Source organism: Manduca sexta, chromosome 19, assembly GCF_014839805.1.
Source record: "Manduca sexta isolate Smith_Timp_Sample1 chromosome 19, JHU_Msex_v1.0, whole genome shotgun sequence".
Taxonomy (NCBI): Eukaryota; Metazoa; Arthropoda; class Insecta; order Lepidoptera; family Sphingidae; genus Manduca; species Manduca sexta.
In genome coordinates, this window is record NC_051133.1 from 15,025,130 (window position 1) to 15,042,850 (window position 17,721).

Sequence of the window (17,721 nt, forward strand, 5' to 3'; positions counted from 1 at the left end):
GGAGAAAGTGTCTTATGACTACCGCTCAGCCTTCGTGGGGGGCGACTGAGCGGTTATGTTGGGGTCCCCGTGCCTTACGACCCGGCATTGCGCCGCCCGGATTTGATGTCGACCTTCAGGCGACCGCCGGGCCGAGTCCCTAACCTATATACAACGCACGGCATACCAACTAAAACTCCGCGGTGGCCCTCTTCGGCGCATTAGGGACGACTGCGAGTTTCCTCTGACGGAAATGTCTAAGTCTACTTCCACAGCCGCCCCTGGTCTTCTGCCAGCCTGCCCGCGCAGCCGAATACTTCCGGAAACGCCCGATGTCATCGGCTAGAATAGCGGCGCGTAATAAAATATTAATTGTAAATTGCCCTTAATGTTTACAATTAAAAAATTATTCATTCTGGTATATTGCGTGTTGTAACTCCAATACACGATGCCAATTTCGAGTAAAAGGAGAATAAGCAAAAAGTACAGGGTATTGATCTGCAAGATGCTAATTGAACAAATTAGAGATGTTCAAGTTTATTGATTCATAGATTATAAGTAGTCGCATAACTGTAGTTGAGGCTTGTAGAAAGATCGGATAAAGAATTTTCGCGATGTGAATCCAGCTAAACAGATCAGTCCCGGGAAAAAAGGGGGCGTAAGATGTGCTTTGATACATGTCCATCACCTGTTAGGATCTGCATGGCCTGGAGAGTCTGTGCGTAGTCCCCATACCTCCGGGACATCCTTAACCTGAGACCTCGGCATTTCGCCTGGCCTTAGGTATATCGCCACAGATTATTGGCATATAAAATAAATATACCCGTAGAAAGAGCGATAGTTGAGCAAGAATTGAACATTACTAACAAATAAGGAAATTTCATCAGCAAATAATATAAAAATAGGTAAAAAAATAAACAATGCGTATAACGATTACGGACAGTTCGGTGGCGTAGTTGATTTTATAACTTGTTTAAGGTACGTGGAACGTGGGGGTACTAGTTGCGCCTCTGTCTACCCTTTCGGGCAGAGGTAAAAGGCATAAGTGTTTGTGAATATAGTAAAAAAAATTACACAACAGGTTTTTTTTCAGTTCAGCTTAACACTAAATACTACCATGGGTTCCGAACTGTTTTTAATGCAATTTTAGAGAGACGACTAAATTATATTTCTATCATCTCGTATATTTCGAAATATATATTTACTATTTAATAATAAAAAATATATATGATGCTACTTTATTTTAAATGCATCGCAAAACCGACAGTCCATCAAATTACTTATCAAAATTTAATTGTTTCAAACTAATTAGCATGGAAGTTAAATGGAGTAACGCCGTACGATTCGTTATCATAATATTATGTTTCGGAGTATACATAGTATGCGCCGTAACTTATGCTTGTTTGTACTATGTTAGGGCGGTTTACATAGTTTATAATATTCTAGAGTGGTACGGGCCAAAATAAATAATTAGGAATAATTGCTTTTTAATTTTTTTAAAGAGCCAGGGCGGTTTACATGCTTCATAATATGGTGAATTCCAAAGTGGTACAGGCCCAAAAAGATAATTAGGATTTTTTTCGTTAGAGAAATTTGGTAACCTTAAGAAAAATCATTAGAATTACCAATAAACTCGACCAATATTAGAGGAGACTTCCATAAACAAAATTAGATGCTAAGTTGTGTCCGACCGCAAACGAAACGCACCTGCAGCTGCCGCATCAATAACCTACGCAATATATTACTGGAGCTGATTTATCATAGCTGTATTTGCTAATATCCTAATACAAAAAAGGACGTCAATGCGTCCTATTCCTTATTGAGACAACGCAAAAAATGTTTATCTTGTGTCGCGACCCCTGCAATACGGGGCCGTACGTTATCAACACTCTGTGGTCAGTTATTCTTGAATATTCTCGTGAACAGCATGAGATTACTATTGTTAACATTTGTATTGCATACGGTAAGTCCTTTTGCTTTTATTATTTTGTATTTTGATAAATAATGTGATTCTAAGTTAGAAGGAAGGTAGTAAGTGAAATCAGTCAGCCATTTTGATTCATCAGTGTTTCGGCGGTATGATGTAATATTAGGACAATAAATCATCATTTAAATGTATAAAAACACAATGTTATACATATCTACTTATTTTTTTAATTGCATACTGAAAATAAAGGATTTCTTATGATTTTACAATTCAGTTTGCTATTTTTTTTATATATATTTGAATATCACCTATGCTCATAGTTAATTAACAACATTAAAGTGGCGCTTACTGAATTATTATTTGGCCTTTTGGCCGTGTGATAAGATATCTAATAAGTTTTGTTTATATTTACAGAAAATACATTAAATGTAAATAAAAATGCTATAATGTTTGTGTTAAACTTTTTTTATAATTTTCTAGGCGTTTGCGCAACCTGGTTTTGGCAGGTCGTATCTGAGAAATTCACGGCTTGTAAGTATCATCACGGTTCTAAATTTAAATGAAGATATCACTAAAAAAAGAAGAATGAAAGTATACTGACCTATAGATATCACATTAAAAAAATTGCGACGTATTTTTATTACGTATTTTTTAAAGTTTACCTTAATTTTAAACCGACTACAAAAAAGGAGGAGGTTATCAATTCGACGTGTAAGCTTGTTTTGTTTTTAATGTTATCCCATAACTCGGTCAATAATGAATCGATATGGAAAAAAAAAATCGAAAGAATCAAGATTGGTCTCATAGATTTTTATTCAAAATCACTTCAGTAATTTTCTTAACATCATTTTGATATTAACCTTTTATAAAATATCAACAGTGCCACGAATGGAGTTGCGTAAATACGAAGCTGGGTTTGCCAGACGCCCTTCCAGAAAGAGACGGGTACGCAGCGGTCATCAAGAGTCTTTTGCCGGAGGGCGCGTGGCGTGACATTGTGGACCCTGCTCTAGACGTCTGCTATGGCATTAGAACTAGAAGATACACTAACACGTGTCCTGGACAGGCGTTGATGCATTGCCTGGTTGATCAGTTCATTGAGGTTAGTATTAGACAGTGTAGTGTCTGCTGTACATGTGAATTTGTTGTTCACAACAAAAAGCACTAACAGCATCGATATATATGTACTACGTACTAGATTTGGAGTTCCGAATATTCACAGTGTTCAACTGAATTGAACTGTCATCCATTCAAATTGATTTTAGTTTGATGTCAATATTGATGCCTGTGGTTATGTACAGAGTGCGCTCAAAATATAAAAACGCGATTCTAAGTGCAAACCTTGATGTGAATAAAAATATTATTCAAATAAGTAAAATTATTTGTTTTTCAAGTGAATACTTAAATAAGTTATAACAATAACGTTTTGGTTGCCATTTTAGTTCAGATGTTGAACAAATAGTTTATATGGACGTTCGTCTCTATAGAATATACGTCAATGACTAACAGCTATTATTCACTGGCTCACTTTCTACACACAGTTCCAAATGCAGGTCGTCTTAATTCCAACCGATTGACGGTCCCGATTTGACAGATAGACAGCTATGCCCTCTACTGGTGTACGTGAGACAATATATAGTATCGATTAAATAGATACAAACACTACAAACAGGATTAAAGTTTTAGTGTTAAACAACATTTATTACTTATAATGTTGTAATTTATATCTACTTTTTAAATTCTCTATACAACTGAATGAAGAGGCATGTAGTTTGTAAGTTTGACTTATGGTACTTCAGAGTCTTGATTGCGTTATCCTGATACATAAAGCGCATACGCACATTAGAATTATTCCAATGTAATTTAAAGCTATTCCTAAGTGTGTATTTAGTAATAACAAAGTAATTTATTTGGACTAACAAGTTCTGGAAGCAATACATCGCGCAAGAACTTCCACATGCGTTTAAACTAATAGCAATGTTTTAATACACATAACGCAAGTCATGCAAACTTCAAAATATACAGAAGTCATCTTGTAATTTTGTACACGGTAAAAATTGCTTGCGCTAGTCGATTCTGCAAGTTTTATCACTAATCTAAACCCCGTTAAACATTTACAGCACTGTCCAGATGAGAGTTTGCGAAAAGATGACGCTTGCTCTCCCGTCTCGTCGCTTGCTGGGGTGAAATACATGTTCTCACAAAGGTATTATCATTATCAATAGATACATATTTAGTATAAATAAACTAGTAAAATAAGTCGATATTCCCTAAGGCAGGGATGGTGAATAAAGGCACGCCACAAAATAATTTGGGATAATAATTGAGAATGTATAGCGACAAGAAATTAGGTAACTAAAAGAAGGTCATCAGAAACGAGACGCCCGAATAGCTAAAGTCAGCTTTGGATGGTATTTTATAGGGACATTATTATCTTTTTCAATATTAATGGCATGATGAGTAATAAAGGTTCGTCAATCCTAACGAAGGGACAAAAACGCGTCATTTTTTTACAATTCAATAATTGGTATTTTTGTCGTAACATGCACGGTACTGTTTTTAAATTCATTAAATATAAAACAAATAGAAATACCAGTAATAAATTTGTTACAGCTTGTACGAAAACATGGAGAAGAACTTGCCTTTAGAACGTCGGCCAGTCTGGTTTTTGAAAAATGTAAGTTTCAACAAAAATCTATAAGATTTCTATCAAAAAATATATGTTTTTGGATTGTAATGAAATAAACTATTATGTAGTAAAAAATAAAAATTAATATTTTTAAGAAATTATATTTTTAATCCAATGAGTAAAAGGCGTTATACGCGAAAGATTATTTAACCTTGTCGATTCTCTTTATGTAAAATAATTAAATATTATACAGGACACTTTATTTGATTTTCTAGTCTGTTTTTTTGTATTTTCAGTATTTTAAGACGAAATGCTGCCGCATCCCGCCGTTCATCAACACCACGATTCTGACTGAATGTGGCTTCTCAAGTCTTATGCAGTACTATACCCACGCACCGCAATATGGAACCACTATTGCTTATCCTATGGTAAGGATAGTTGTTTATAGCGCAATACAAGTGAATCAATATATTATCCCTTAAGATATTTCTCGAGTATCATTGTTAGGAGACGTGAGGCATACGCATTGTCGGAAAGACTAAGTTATAACAATTGCAAGAATATTACAATTCAATAAAGTTTTTTTTCAATAAACGATATCAATTGTAATATTCTTAAGCTTTCGTTTAAGAAATTGTTTATTGAAAATCCTCCTTTCTCATTTTATTTAACAGAAATATCACAAAACTGTTACAAATTCTGATTGGCTAACTATTCTGATAATGATAATTTAGTATCTACACTAAAGAGCACATGGCGCGGCTCGATGGCAAAAATAGACAAAAAAACCTAAATCGACTCGTGAATGCGTCATGCACGATAGGAATTGAATTAGACATGGAGTTAGAAGACTTCATAACGCATAATAGTGTAATTCCGTTTGTAATCTTACAGGTCCATTTCGCGCCGATTCAAGCGCCACCTACCGACGAAAAAGATAAAGTACATGTTGTAGACCTCAACGACGTCACTGAAGCACCTGAGGTATGTTTGTTATGGGTGAAATTCTAGACAAAGTATCAAAGAAGGTTATAAGTAAATAGTTCATTAAGTGCATTATCGTTTACTAGCATTCGCTCGCGGAACTGCCCGCGGAAAAGTCGTTCTCTGTATAACGTAGACTGTGTATTGTGTAAGTCAGGGATAATGTAGTTTTCTATTAGTTATTTTTTCGGAATCGGATAGTAGTTTCAGAATTCAGAGGATAAAAAAATAGTTTTTTTTGGTATCATGAATTTTATATCCGTTTATACAAATTAAACCTTTAATAATACAAATGGGCAGATAGAGAATGATTTTGACAGATGAATTAAAAAAAAACATAATATAATATAACTTAACCTATTTATATTCATTAGGATGTTACAGATCCTCTAGAGTGTTGCAACATGGATGAGTTCATCAAACCGGCCTGGAGGTCCGAGTGTCAGTTCGAACTGACGTGGAACGATCAGTCCAGATTGTCAATAGTTGACAAACCCGCCGCCACCACTCCAGCGCCCTCTACCACTCATAGACCAGCGAGAGAAAGAGATATCATGGTTGTGCCACAATCTGTAAGTAATATTAGGATAGAGATCTGAAGCTAATTTATGTATTGTTTGTATGTATTTTTAAATATTAAAATAAAACTCCAGAGAAAATTATAATACAAAAAACTGCGATTAAATCCGTAAAATAGTCTTATTTTAATGTCTAACATTCGGGTAACATAAGAAATCATTTTTAAAAGTTTTTATTTAACTTCACTTGTATACAACATCTTGGAAATTTTGCATGCTTACTTGAAATTAATCAATTAGAATTTTATTTCCAGTGTGAACAAGAAACCTGCGTTTTTAAGAAGTTGAATATAATATCCGACTCAGGCGCAGTAGATATGGACGCTTTCCTTGAAACTCCTGGACAACTTCACCGACGCGCAGCCGACGTGGATGAAAGCCAAGGCTAGGGTGGTCACCACCTGCCTCACGAAGCCGCTGAGGGACTATGACGCTGAATGCGATATAAATAATGTCTTGGCGTGTACATTCGACGTACTTACTGAGGTAATACAATTATTTGATTTTGTTTATTGATAGATTCCGGCTCGAAGGACCACTTGGCAGAAAGCCGAAGTGTTATGTTATCTAATGGGACATTAAATTCATTGTCTGTAGACATAATAATAAAGGAATCTTGGATCCGTTCGATAAGAAACTGTTTCCTAAAATATTTTACAAGTAAAATTGTTTGCTTTCAGAACTGTCCTCTAACAAAGAAGATTAATTTATGCAAGTAAGAATAATTTACTAAGTTATTTAGTATTATAGTTTAATACAGTATACTTCAGAAACAATTCTTACTTTTCAGACATTCCAAGGACAACAGGGTGTGCCAAATCAGTTCGTCTAAATCCCGTCCAGTAAGTATGTTTTAAGTAATGAGTCGAGGAATCACAATGATGTGTTTTACTCAAGCCTTCAGTGATATAAATCAATTAATCATTATTGTATTTCAGAAACACCGGCGTGACACATGTTTCCTGCCCGAGATAGTGAGTCGTGAGGTGCTGACGGAATGCGGCTTGAAGTCTCTCACGCGAGTGGAGCAAGCGCCAGAGACACCGGTCGTCAATAGAAAGAAGACTTTCGCGCTGGCTAAATACTCGGTAAGAGATTTTCTTTCTTTTTACGTTTTTTTTTTACTTTGTATGTTGTTTTTTATTTAATATGAATAATTTGGTGTTGTTTTCGGGTCCGCCCGCATGAAGTAATTTCCGCTATAAAAGTACCTAAATAACTGAAGCGATCCATAGAGCCATATGTTAGCAGTTAGCGCCATCTGTTATAAAAATCGGATATTTCCTATGGGAGAAAAATACCGGTGCCTTAATCCGGAACATTAGTGCACCAAATTTCATTCAAATCGATTCACCGGTTTCTACGTTTACTTCTAACAAACATTTTGTCAAAATTCGGAATTATAAGTATACATAACTAGCCTATAGCCATCCTCGATAAATGTGCTATCCAACACTAAAAGAATTTTTCAATTCGAACCGGCAGTTCCTGAGATTAGCGCGTTCAAACAAACAAACTCTTCAGCTTTATATAATAGTATAGATATAGATAAGAAGATTAATACTTTAAATTAGATTATTTTTTTCAGTGCATAGACCAAACCCCACCCACAGGATGTCTTATGGGCAAGATGGGCGTCCTCAGCAGGTACGGCTTCATGGACCACTTCCAGATGAAAGACCGCATCCGCAAGTTCAGCAACGGCTTCGACGAGTGGAAGCCATGGACTGATGTCTACCTCGGCGCCTTTACCAACATACCTCTATACAGGGACTATTGCAACTCGCCTAAGAAACTGTTGAATCTCCTTGACGCTATGATTATGGTGAGTTTTTTTCTTATTGAATTGGTAGATTAGTAAATGGTATCCAAAATGTCTATAGAAGTTGTCAACGAATCGTTATTAGAAACGCAATAGTTACGTTTGATTTGTAAGTGGTGTTGAGATGATTCACAATTTGTTGTCAAACTGCATCCGTGCGATAGATATCCTTATTCCCAAACACACTTCACTATGTATTTTTTTTTTCACAGACATGCCCAGTATCAAGAAGGAAGGACACGCCGCAGTGCGCTAAAGTCTTCACAGAGATGACGCACTCCATCCCAGTACATGAGCAGAACATAACAAAGGTGAAACTCGACCGAATTTTGAACCACTTCCACCACGTTTTCTGGCCGGTCTCAACACAAGGCAATCATGCATCTCAAAAACACTACAAAATTGTCAAAAGCCAATCTACGATTATGGAATTTTAAAGTCCAAGAATGAACCAAAAGTCCAGATCATTGATGTGAAGCCGGTGCCTAAAAAGCCGTTGGTACTTGTTCCAGTTTATTTGAGGTTGCCAGCGCAAAATAACCTTTCGCGACCATATGCCAACGATGGTGTTTGGAGAAGTAACCCGTTTTGGTTGCATACTCAAATTGCGCTGGCTCATTTGAATACTACCACTACCGCTTCTGCCAATCCTACCATTGCTACAAAAACTACTACACCCACAGCCTGAATTCTATATACAAAAATATTTTGTACAGGTTCAATGTACTTTAACTTGTGAAATAACCATAAATAGGTATATATTTTTGTGAAATTATCACGTACAAAAATAATGATGTTATAAGAATTTCTAATACGGAATTTATAATAAATATTTTTTAACAGTTGGGCTCCACGATATTCGTGAAAAAAAATTATATTAAAAAAATAAAATATTTTATACCGGAACATTGTTTTGTTTCATCTTATCTATTTTTTGTATAAGAATGGTGTTGGGTACCAAAAACAACTAAAGTGAGCTATATTATAATGGCGTCTTAGAAGTACTAAAAGTTAAATATTTAATTATAGAAAGTTTAAATAGTACAAAAGTAATTTAGCTCACAAAAAATGTAAGGAGGTGGTTTTTTTGGTCGCGCCGGGAGAGAGGGGGGGGGGGGGGGCGACTGAGAGGTTACGTTGGGTTCACGACCCAGCGTTGAGCCATCCGGAGAGATGGAAACATCGGGCGACAACCGGGCTGAATCCGTAGCGCTATGACTTTATAGCTAACCTAACTTTTTGGCTCTTTATAATATACAAGATCGGACCAAAAGTACTGAACTCAAGTAGATTATTAGTTTTGACATAACCTGATAATTATGTAACAACCTAATCGGAACAAAATAGAGTTGCATAAAATAGACTTTGAAATTATATCTTTTATCTCATTTAACAAAAGGCTCGAATTGATTACGCGCGGCATGTTCGTGCGTGACAAAAGAGCATTTGTCATGCGACCCATTTTATGCATAAATTAGAATATTGGTGAATAATTCGTCAACGAATGTATTATAACTGTAAATGATGAGTAACGAATACACCTGAATAATGATGAAATGAATTTACACATGCTCGTGACTATTCACTCAAGTATCCATCGTTGAGACTTGAGATGTCACTCTGCTGCGCGCGCCAAATGAAAACTTGAGACAATCGCCGCATATGCGCGCGCACACATCATTGCAGCTACTTTGCCGCTTTTTTGTAATCTAGCTTACGTTTGTTACAACGTTCTAGTGACGTCATTCACCGCTGTATTACTGCCGCTTTATGACGGTACCGCTGTTCTAGGAAACACACCGGGAGTGTGTAGTGCAGCTTTTAATAACAGTTCAATATCAGTTGTTAACACTATTTCGCTGCTCTAATAGACATAATTAATGATACACTTATACAACATTGTTTTTAGTATATTACAAGAGTGAAATTAGTTTGTCGAGAATCAGTAGTCCAATCCATTGCACAATTTTTTTAACAATTCTTATATTTTATCACAAAGACATATTAAAATTTCAAGTTGGTTACCTTTTGTATTAATAAAAATTCGGCGAATGCCAGTCGCTCCCTGATACCTACTACTACAACCGACTGTTTAAAGCACACCTTCCCCTCCCCGCGCCCCCGCACATGTCCCGCTCGTTCCTGCGGCGGCGCAGGCGGTGTGCTTGATCTATCAATTCCGCGTGGGGTTTCATTGTTATTATTGTTTTTGTATTTTTATATGATCTTTTACACCGAAATCTAATTTGGGTGTTTCAGCTTATATAAAAAATTATCTTGAATTATTACTTATAAATTAATAAATGCACTAGGTTGGAAAATAAAAAAATATTTTGAAGCAATATGAAAAAAAGTTTAATTAACATAATATGTACTGTCACAGTAACTACTGTACTTAAAATAACACCTTATTGGTATAAAATTAAACATAATTTCAATTGCAATGTCACCAATGTCAGTCTTGAAAATATATTTTGCTGAGACAAGTTTTGGAACAGAAAGAAATAAAATTGTTATAATGATCAGTGCAGATGATTAGGACAAGTGGCGGAAGAGTCAATAAGTATCGAACCATATGTACTTTAACATTGGACTGATATTAGTTTAACAGTAAAAAATCCACGCGTAGGTTTGAGTTTCGCAATTATTTTTTGTTATACAAATACCATCCATAAATAGGAAGACATAAGGTTGTCTTTTGTAATGAAATAAATCTTTTCTATGCTATTGTTTTCCTCTGCACTGCCATAATTTTTCTATTGTATTTTTATTTTTGTTACTAAAATCATTATTTAATAAATACATCCACTATTCATACAATCATAAGGACTTATTTTATTTGTAAATACATACAACACAAACAAACAAACATTAAAACCTTCACAATAATCAAACTATTAAATTCCACGTACAATTTTTTCAAAAAAAAAATATTCAATAAATTAGAACGAAGCAAGATAAGGGGCATATGAGTTAAACTCAAAATCTCTTAAATAACAAAATTGCAGTAATCTATTTTAAATTGCAATAATAGGCACTAATTTGAAATATAAAAAAGTAAAATCCTAAGCTTGGCTGATAATTTTCATTTCATAATAAAAGCTGAATTCATAACAATAAAAAAAAAAATTAAAGCATTTCACAAATTTATAAAATGGCAAGCGAAAATTTATACTGTTTACAATATTCGAGTCTTACATCTATTCTTATTACGACGCTGTACATTGTCATATATTTTATATGTAAGGATTACATATTTACATTGTAAAAACTCATTTATTCTCGTACAAACTCATTCAATACATACTCTTTATATCTACAGGAAAATGGAACGATTATTGAAAATAAGTAAAAATATTTTAAGCGAATAAAAATCCTCTTAGATTAAAATGCATTTATCGATTAAAATACGTAGATATCGATTTTAGTCGACTATCGATTTGTTCAGCAAGTATGATTACTTCTTAATCATAATTTATTTTTCTCGTTTATACAGATAATACAATAACCATACAAAAGTTAAATGTACCAAAATATATCGTTTCGTTCGACACCAAACAAGCAATCATAACACTACCAAATTATCCATTTGATTGAGTATAATTACATTTACCACAATATCAAAACATTTGAGATTGATTATGAATAAAAAAAAAACTTTGTTATAAGTATTGCTATAATTTTTTAGAGTCGATAGAATATCGATAGTTTATCACATTAAGGCATATTCAGGCTGATTGTATCGAAATTTCTCATAGACCTAGTGTCGCCGTTGAGGCTGTGAGAGCCTGTGTTGATCCTCGTCAGTATTTCTTGTTGAAGTGCCTTCAAAGTCCTGACTGCGGAAAGATCGTTAGATGGCGCTAGTAGTAGAGCTCTTCTAGCGTGCGGGAGAGCTTCTGAGGGCTTGTTGAGAGCAAGTATCGCTCGGGACATAGCGTAAGCGCATTCGAAGGCGTTTGGGCGGAGAACTGAAGCCCTCGCGGCAAGATCTAGAGCTTCGGATGGTTCCTGGAAGTCATCAAAGAAAATTATTAATTAATTATTATCGTTGCTAGCAATCACCTCATTTGTACGTACTTTTTAAATTTTATGTAACAATGAGTTTAATTTAAAGTAGATGGACATAAAAATTGGCCCCATCTGTAGTCTAGTTTAGGCTTCTGTGCCTTTTGTACTTAAGCAGCTATATCCCAGTGAATAGTGAATAAAAATATGATGAACTTACATTTAATTTCCTCTTGCATCTAGACAGATTCAGCAGTAGATTAGTCTTTAGCTGCACGAAAGCAGAGACATGTTCATGTGGAACGGGCTGAGTGGTGGGAGCCGTGACGCCCTCGTCGCTGATCAGCGGGTTGATCTTCTTCAGGGCGTACTGGTAGCGATGGGCGGCCTCCGAGGGGCGGTTCTTGCGGTATAGCATGTTTCCGTCTTCTAGAAGCTTGTTTAGCAGGATTAGCCTGCAGATGAGAGAAAATTGCTATTAATATGTTATAAGTAAGATTCATTTTAAAGTTTTGATATTTCTTTAACATGTACTAGAATAAAAAGATGTAAAGCATCAACGGATAGTAGATTTTGTATAATAATAAATTATGGTGAAGTTAAATCATTAATGAATAAGAATAAAGCCATCAGGGAACGTTCGTTTTGGAAGGAAAAAATGGGTAATACACAATAACGAATGCAAATTTAAACTTTTTGGTAAATGGATTATAATATGAAGTTTTATGAGCAATTTAATTAAATTTAATTCAAACTCACATGAATTCTGGTTTGCCTGATGCCATCACCCACGTAGTTGGTCCTAGCTTGGCGCCTTTCCTCAGGAAGCAGTTGACGACCTGTATGTTCCTCTGTCCAATCGCCCTGTCCAGAGGTCTGAGGCCGCTATGGTCGACCCTCTCTAGTGACGCTCCTCGCTCCAGCAATATCTCTACCAGATCTGATGATCCTCCACACGCGAGGCCGAGCGGTGTCCTGCCGCTGCCATCTGGTAGGTCTAAAATAGTTTGGAATTTGTAAAATGGCTTTTGATAGATCGGATGTAGACATATATGCGTAGACAAGTAGAATTAGTTTCACAACTTTTATAGGAATATATATTTTGGTTTCTTTGAATCTGGTTGGTTACGATAATAATATCTGAATTTTTTTTACATTAGTTAACGCTAATAATATGAACCTTAGCGATAGACTTATTGATGGGATATGTGATTCCCATACATTTTTTGTGTTTTTTATTAGCGTTAACGATTGTAGAAAAATATCTTGGCTACAGCCAATATATATTTAGATGCTTTTATTAAATCTTATACTGATAAAATGTGAGGCACTAATTAAGTTACTTAATACCTATAAATACGTGAAAAAAATCGTGTGAAATGAGTGCGTAGACTAACTTACCAATAGTAGCTCCTTTGTCGAGCAGTGTTATCACAGTGGGTACCCTGGAGCGAAGGCACGCCCAGCCCAGTGGTGATAGACCATCACCATCCACTGCGTCTGGATCAGCACCTATACCAAAAAGGAACTACAGTCAAAATACGACTCAAAATGTTTTATTGTATCAAAGGCCATAATTCAATTACAATTTTGCTTAAGAAGTAGAATCCAGTAGAATTATCTGAGATGTGACGCTAAGTAGACGGCTGGATATAAAACTAAGTTAAAACTTGCTTGAAACAGTATGCAGCATTAAACCAAATCTCACTCCAATAGAAATAAGGCAGAAGATGAAGAATTAAAAACTCACCATGATCCAAAAGCATCTCAACGACATCCGAATGTCCCTCCGCTGCAGCCAGTATCAACGGACTCTTCCCATTGGATCCCATCACGTCTGCTCCGGAATCCAGGAGTCTCAACACTAACGCTGTCCTTCCGTTCTTGGCTGCAAGCGCTAGGGGGGACATCTGTCTCGCGTTTAGAGAGTAAGGAGTAGCTCCTCGGATAAGGAGAGCATTGGCGATGGCTGCGTTACCAGTGGAGCATGCAGCTGTGAGTGCTGTCTCTCCTGTTACTGGGCATATGCCGTCCGGCTGGAATAAAATATAAAAATTATAGTTGCAAACTAGACCTGATAAGTATAGTGTATAAGTATAGAAGACTGACGAAAAGAAACTGCTCCATCTTCAGTTTAGGTGATTTAGATATTTACGAAAGTCTGCTTTGCCAATTACCTTCATTGCGATTTTAATAAAATTAACGTTTTATCTGTTATTCAAAGGCACAAATCTAAAGTCCGAGCTTAAGGAGTTATTATTTGATATAACCTAATAAATTTATAAAATTACAACAGATCGGATTTTCTTTATCAATTTTGAACAGAGTGTAAAATAAACATTTTCTATATAGTAAATTGTATTCAAAGATCATACTCACAATTAATTCAGCAGTATCCAGCAGATATTCGACAATATCCAAATGCCCGTTCTGCGCTGCAGCTATTAAGGCGTGTCTAGACCCAGGTACCAGTTGTTCTATGCTCCCTTCATCAATTTCTATGGAGTTCCTATCGTCTCTGCCTGTCTGGCAGCCGAGAAGGTAGATCACAGTGTCTCGGTGGCCATTCTTTGCTGCATGAACCAGGGGAGTTTGTTCTGCTGTGTCTGTGTGACTGAGCGATGCGCCTGGAAGAGATTTAAGGATAAGTAATCAAGGTGTCTTACCTTTAAGATTCATTATATCTATTAAAATGAATATCACAATGATTGATTGTTGAATTATTTTATGAATGAACAAAAATTATTTACGAGTTTTATTTAGTGAAAACCTTAAGTTTTCCAATGGCAAAATTTTATCTAAGTTCTTTAGTATATTATTTTGCCCGGTCGAGTTGCCTAAGGTTCAATTGTGATAATACAAATACTAAACTTTACATTTAGGTAATCTAATTATGTCAAATTAATAATTACGCAAAAATAATTCAATTACCTGCAGCTATAAGTCTTCGGGCAACATCAGTGTGGCCTCGTTGACACGCTAGCGACAAAGCTGTGCAGCCTTGAGAGTTCGTCATTTCTAGATCTGCTCCAAACTCGATAAGAAGCCCAACCATGGACAGAATCCCTTGATATGAATACATACACAGCAAAGGAGCGTTTCCAAGACACTCGGTAATTTGGTTTGGAGATCCACCGGCCAACAACATAAGGCGAGATACTTTCACATTGGGCGTGTAAATATTCCTCAAATTAGCAATCGCTTCACCAACATTTGCTGAGCTTGTTGCTACCATCATAGCTTGTAAATCTCTAGGGCATAACCCTAGCTGTGCAGGTCCCAAGTTTCTATACATGTGAGCTTTCAGAATGTGATGACCGAGCTCCATAGACTTCTCGGAGTCCAGTGGAGCTTGAACCCTAGATAATCTAAAGGCGATGCCACAGTGACCAGCTCTCAAATCACATAGAAATTTGGGGCTCTCATTATCATCTCTTCGGATTAACCATTCCCTGAATGAAGGGTGGAAAAACATGTACGTATTGTCGATTCTCTTTTACGAGGAAGTCTGTGAGGCTGTCGAATCTGTGGCAAAACTCATCCCAAGGCAGGAACGTGTTCACTAACAAAGAATTCACAGAATAATATATCTCCACCAATGTAAGAGGGTATAAGGCCGCTAAACACACGCTGAGAATGTGTGTGACCTTCTCAAAAGATTGCACAGTTGGAAAACGCAGATTGAACTGCAACAAGAATATCTGGGCCAAGGATATCGGCACCACTTTGTAATTAGTCGACTTCACCACAATATGACTCCTCTCTAACAAATCTAATATTAATTTTAGGAACAAAAACGAGCCTTGGCTCAAGTGGAGGAGACATATTGTGCGAACTTCATCACCGAATTGTGTACTCCTTCCAATTTTCCAGTTGATGATTTTATGTTGGTCTCTATTATAGGCGCTGCTTGGACTCTAGTGTTGAAATATTCCAATAAATCTTTGTTGACATTATCGGACTCGTCTAGACTTAATCTCGCGTAGGGCAGTTGTTTTGTTAAGTCTATGAACTGGGTCCTGACTGTAGCTACAACTTTGAGCCACGAGGGCATTTCAGCCACATGTCTTGCGAGGAACGAAGCGATCGTGTGACCGTGGTCTGGTCTATGGTACTCGGCTTCGCAGAGACCATCGACAAGGATGATGCTGTTGGTGGAATCTATGCTTCCATTTCTTCGGAGGAAGATAAGGGGCTCGATTATCCCCCTCATGAATGCCAGATCTGCGTCAGCTATGCATTCCTTTAAGGATAAACATCCAAGGAGATGTGGTTCGCTTAGGAGATACTCTCTGTATGCTTGCAGTCTCGGAGCTTGGCACAGTTGTGCAGCTAGCGAATGGACGAATTCACCCACCAGGCAAGTACTGTTGTTATCGGCCTGTAATAAAAAAAAATATATATATGTGTGGAAAATTAATTACTAAATAATTTGTGATTGTTTTAAATGTTGATAACAGAATTAACATATAGGTGTGAGAAGCAGTGGTTATTCAAATATTTTTTTAATTAATGTATATAATTAATTTTATACACTTCATAATAAGTAACAATTATAACTTATTATATTCATAAAAGCGCAAATGACTTGTTTAAGTTATGACATTCCCATTATACATCTTTGGATTAAAACTATAATATAGAATAACAAAACTGCCAAAACTTCAATCAATTACTTACTTGACAGAAATGATATGCAACGACATGGGAAGCCAGATGGGTGAACATGCCGGCAGTCATCTCCTCGGGCAGCATTTCCCTGATATCCGACTGCTCCCTTAACTCTTCATACTCGTAGTTCCTCTTCCTGCCGAAGCAGGAGTATTCCACCAGCTGCAGGATCAACGCCGTCTTTCCTGTCCCTGGACATCCTGACACTAGGATACCTATTGAAAGGAATAACATTAAATATAGGATTCATAATTATGATACATTGCGGAGTTAGATGAGAACAATTGAGATTTATTTAATGACACTATTCAGAAAATGAAAATATTGATGTTGGATTTTCTATGATAGATGTTAAAAATTTGTTGAAAAATTTATCAATCAAAATCATTTAAAGATTTCGTTTTCGAAATAAAATAACTTACTAACTTAAACTGAAAATCAAAGATACCAACCCGAGGCACTGGATTCGAGAGCCTTTTCCATGTCCCTGATGAGCCACTGTCTGCCGGAGAAGTGGCCGCGGTTGTCTGTTGACGGCACTTCGAAGAATAGTGGCCGCAGCGTCAGTTGAGGTGATGGGTGGACTGTAGAATACAGAATATAAGATGTAATCAAAATCTTACGCACAAATATCAACATTGAAGCTTTTTCAATCTAAAATCTTCTAAAAACTTACAAGATACGAAGAAGATAGAATTATATAAAATAGCATAACCATAAACCAACGAATTACACGCTACACAGGATACATACAAATGAAAATTTTCTGAGTTTTTTGAGGAGTTGATAGCGCACAATATAAGCAAACGGTGGTAGTACACATAATACATATAGTAAAGTATTTATTCTAAGCCTTTCAACGTTTTGATTTTATCTTTTGCTTCTTACCTTTTTTGATCTCAGAAGAAGTGGAAGACTGTTTACTGCTGACCCTAGCAGACCGTCGAGCGGCCGTTTTTCTTCCCTTGAAGAAACCACTGGACATTCGCGTCAGCTCATCTGATCTGCCGCTTTGTAATGCTGTAATAAATTGACATCTTGAAATTATGGATCAACTGTTTTTTTATCTGTTAATGTACACTAAGTAAATTTATGTTTATGGGCGAAGTTAAGGTTTAATGAT

At 36.2% G+C, this 17,721-nt stretch overlaps 1 protein-coding gene and 1 non-coding gene across 2 annotated transcripts; one reads left to right on the plus strand and one right to left on the minus strand.

Moving 5' to 3' along the window:
- Positions 1 to 1,825: 1,825 nt before the first annotated feature.
- LOC115442039 lies at positions 1,826 to 8,783 on the plus strand. Its single transcript, XR_005112604.1, has 14 exons — positions 1,826 to 1,942; positions 2,387 to 2,437; positions 2,787 to 3,008; positions 4,027 to 4,112; positions 4,520 to 4,583; positions 4,832 to 4,963; positions 5,430 to 5,519; positions 5,894 to 6,091; positions 6,352 to 6,583; positions 6,778 to 6,812; positions 6,888 to 6,939; positions 7,036 to 7,185; positions 7,686 to 7,922; positions 8,132 to 8,783. It is a non-coding gene; the product is annotated as an uncharacterized LOC115442039 (transcript).
- A 1,851-nt stretch (positions 8,784 to 10,634) lies between these two features.
- LOC115442038 (protein TANC2) lies at positions 10,635 to 17,618 on the minus strand (the record flags this gene model as incomplete). Its single annotated transcript, XM_037440357.1, is given in 12 exon segments — positions 10,635 to 11,930; positions 12,148 to 12,382; positions 12,687 to 12,924; positions 13,329 to 13,439; positions 13,678 to 13,963; positions 14,307 to 14,554; positions 14,859 to 15,423; positions 15,425 to 15,745; positions 15,748 to 16,308; positions 16,608 to 16,813; positions 17,051 to 17,182; positions 17,487 to 17,618. Coding segments are annotated over 12 exon segments (3,329 nt in total), but the record flags the coding sequence as incomplete, so codon positions are not given.
- Between the last annotated feature and the right edge of the window lie 103 nt (positions 17,619 to 17,721).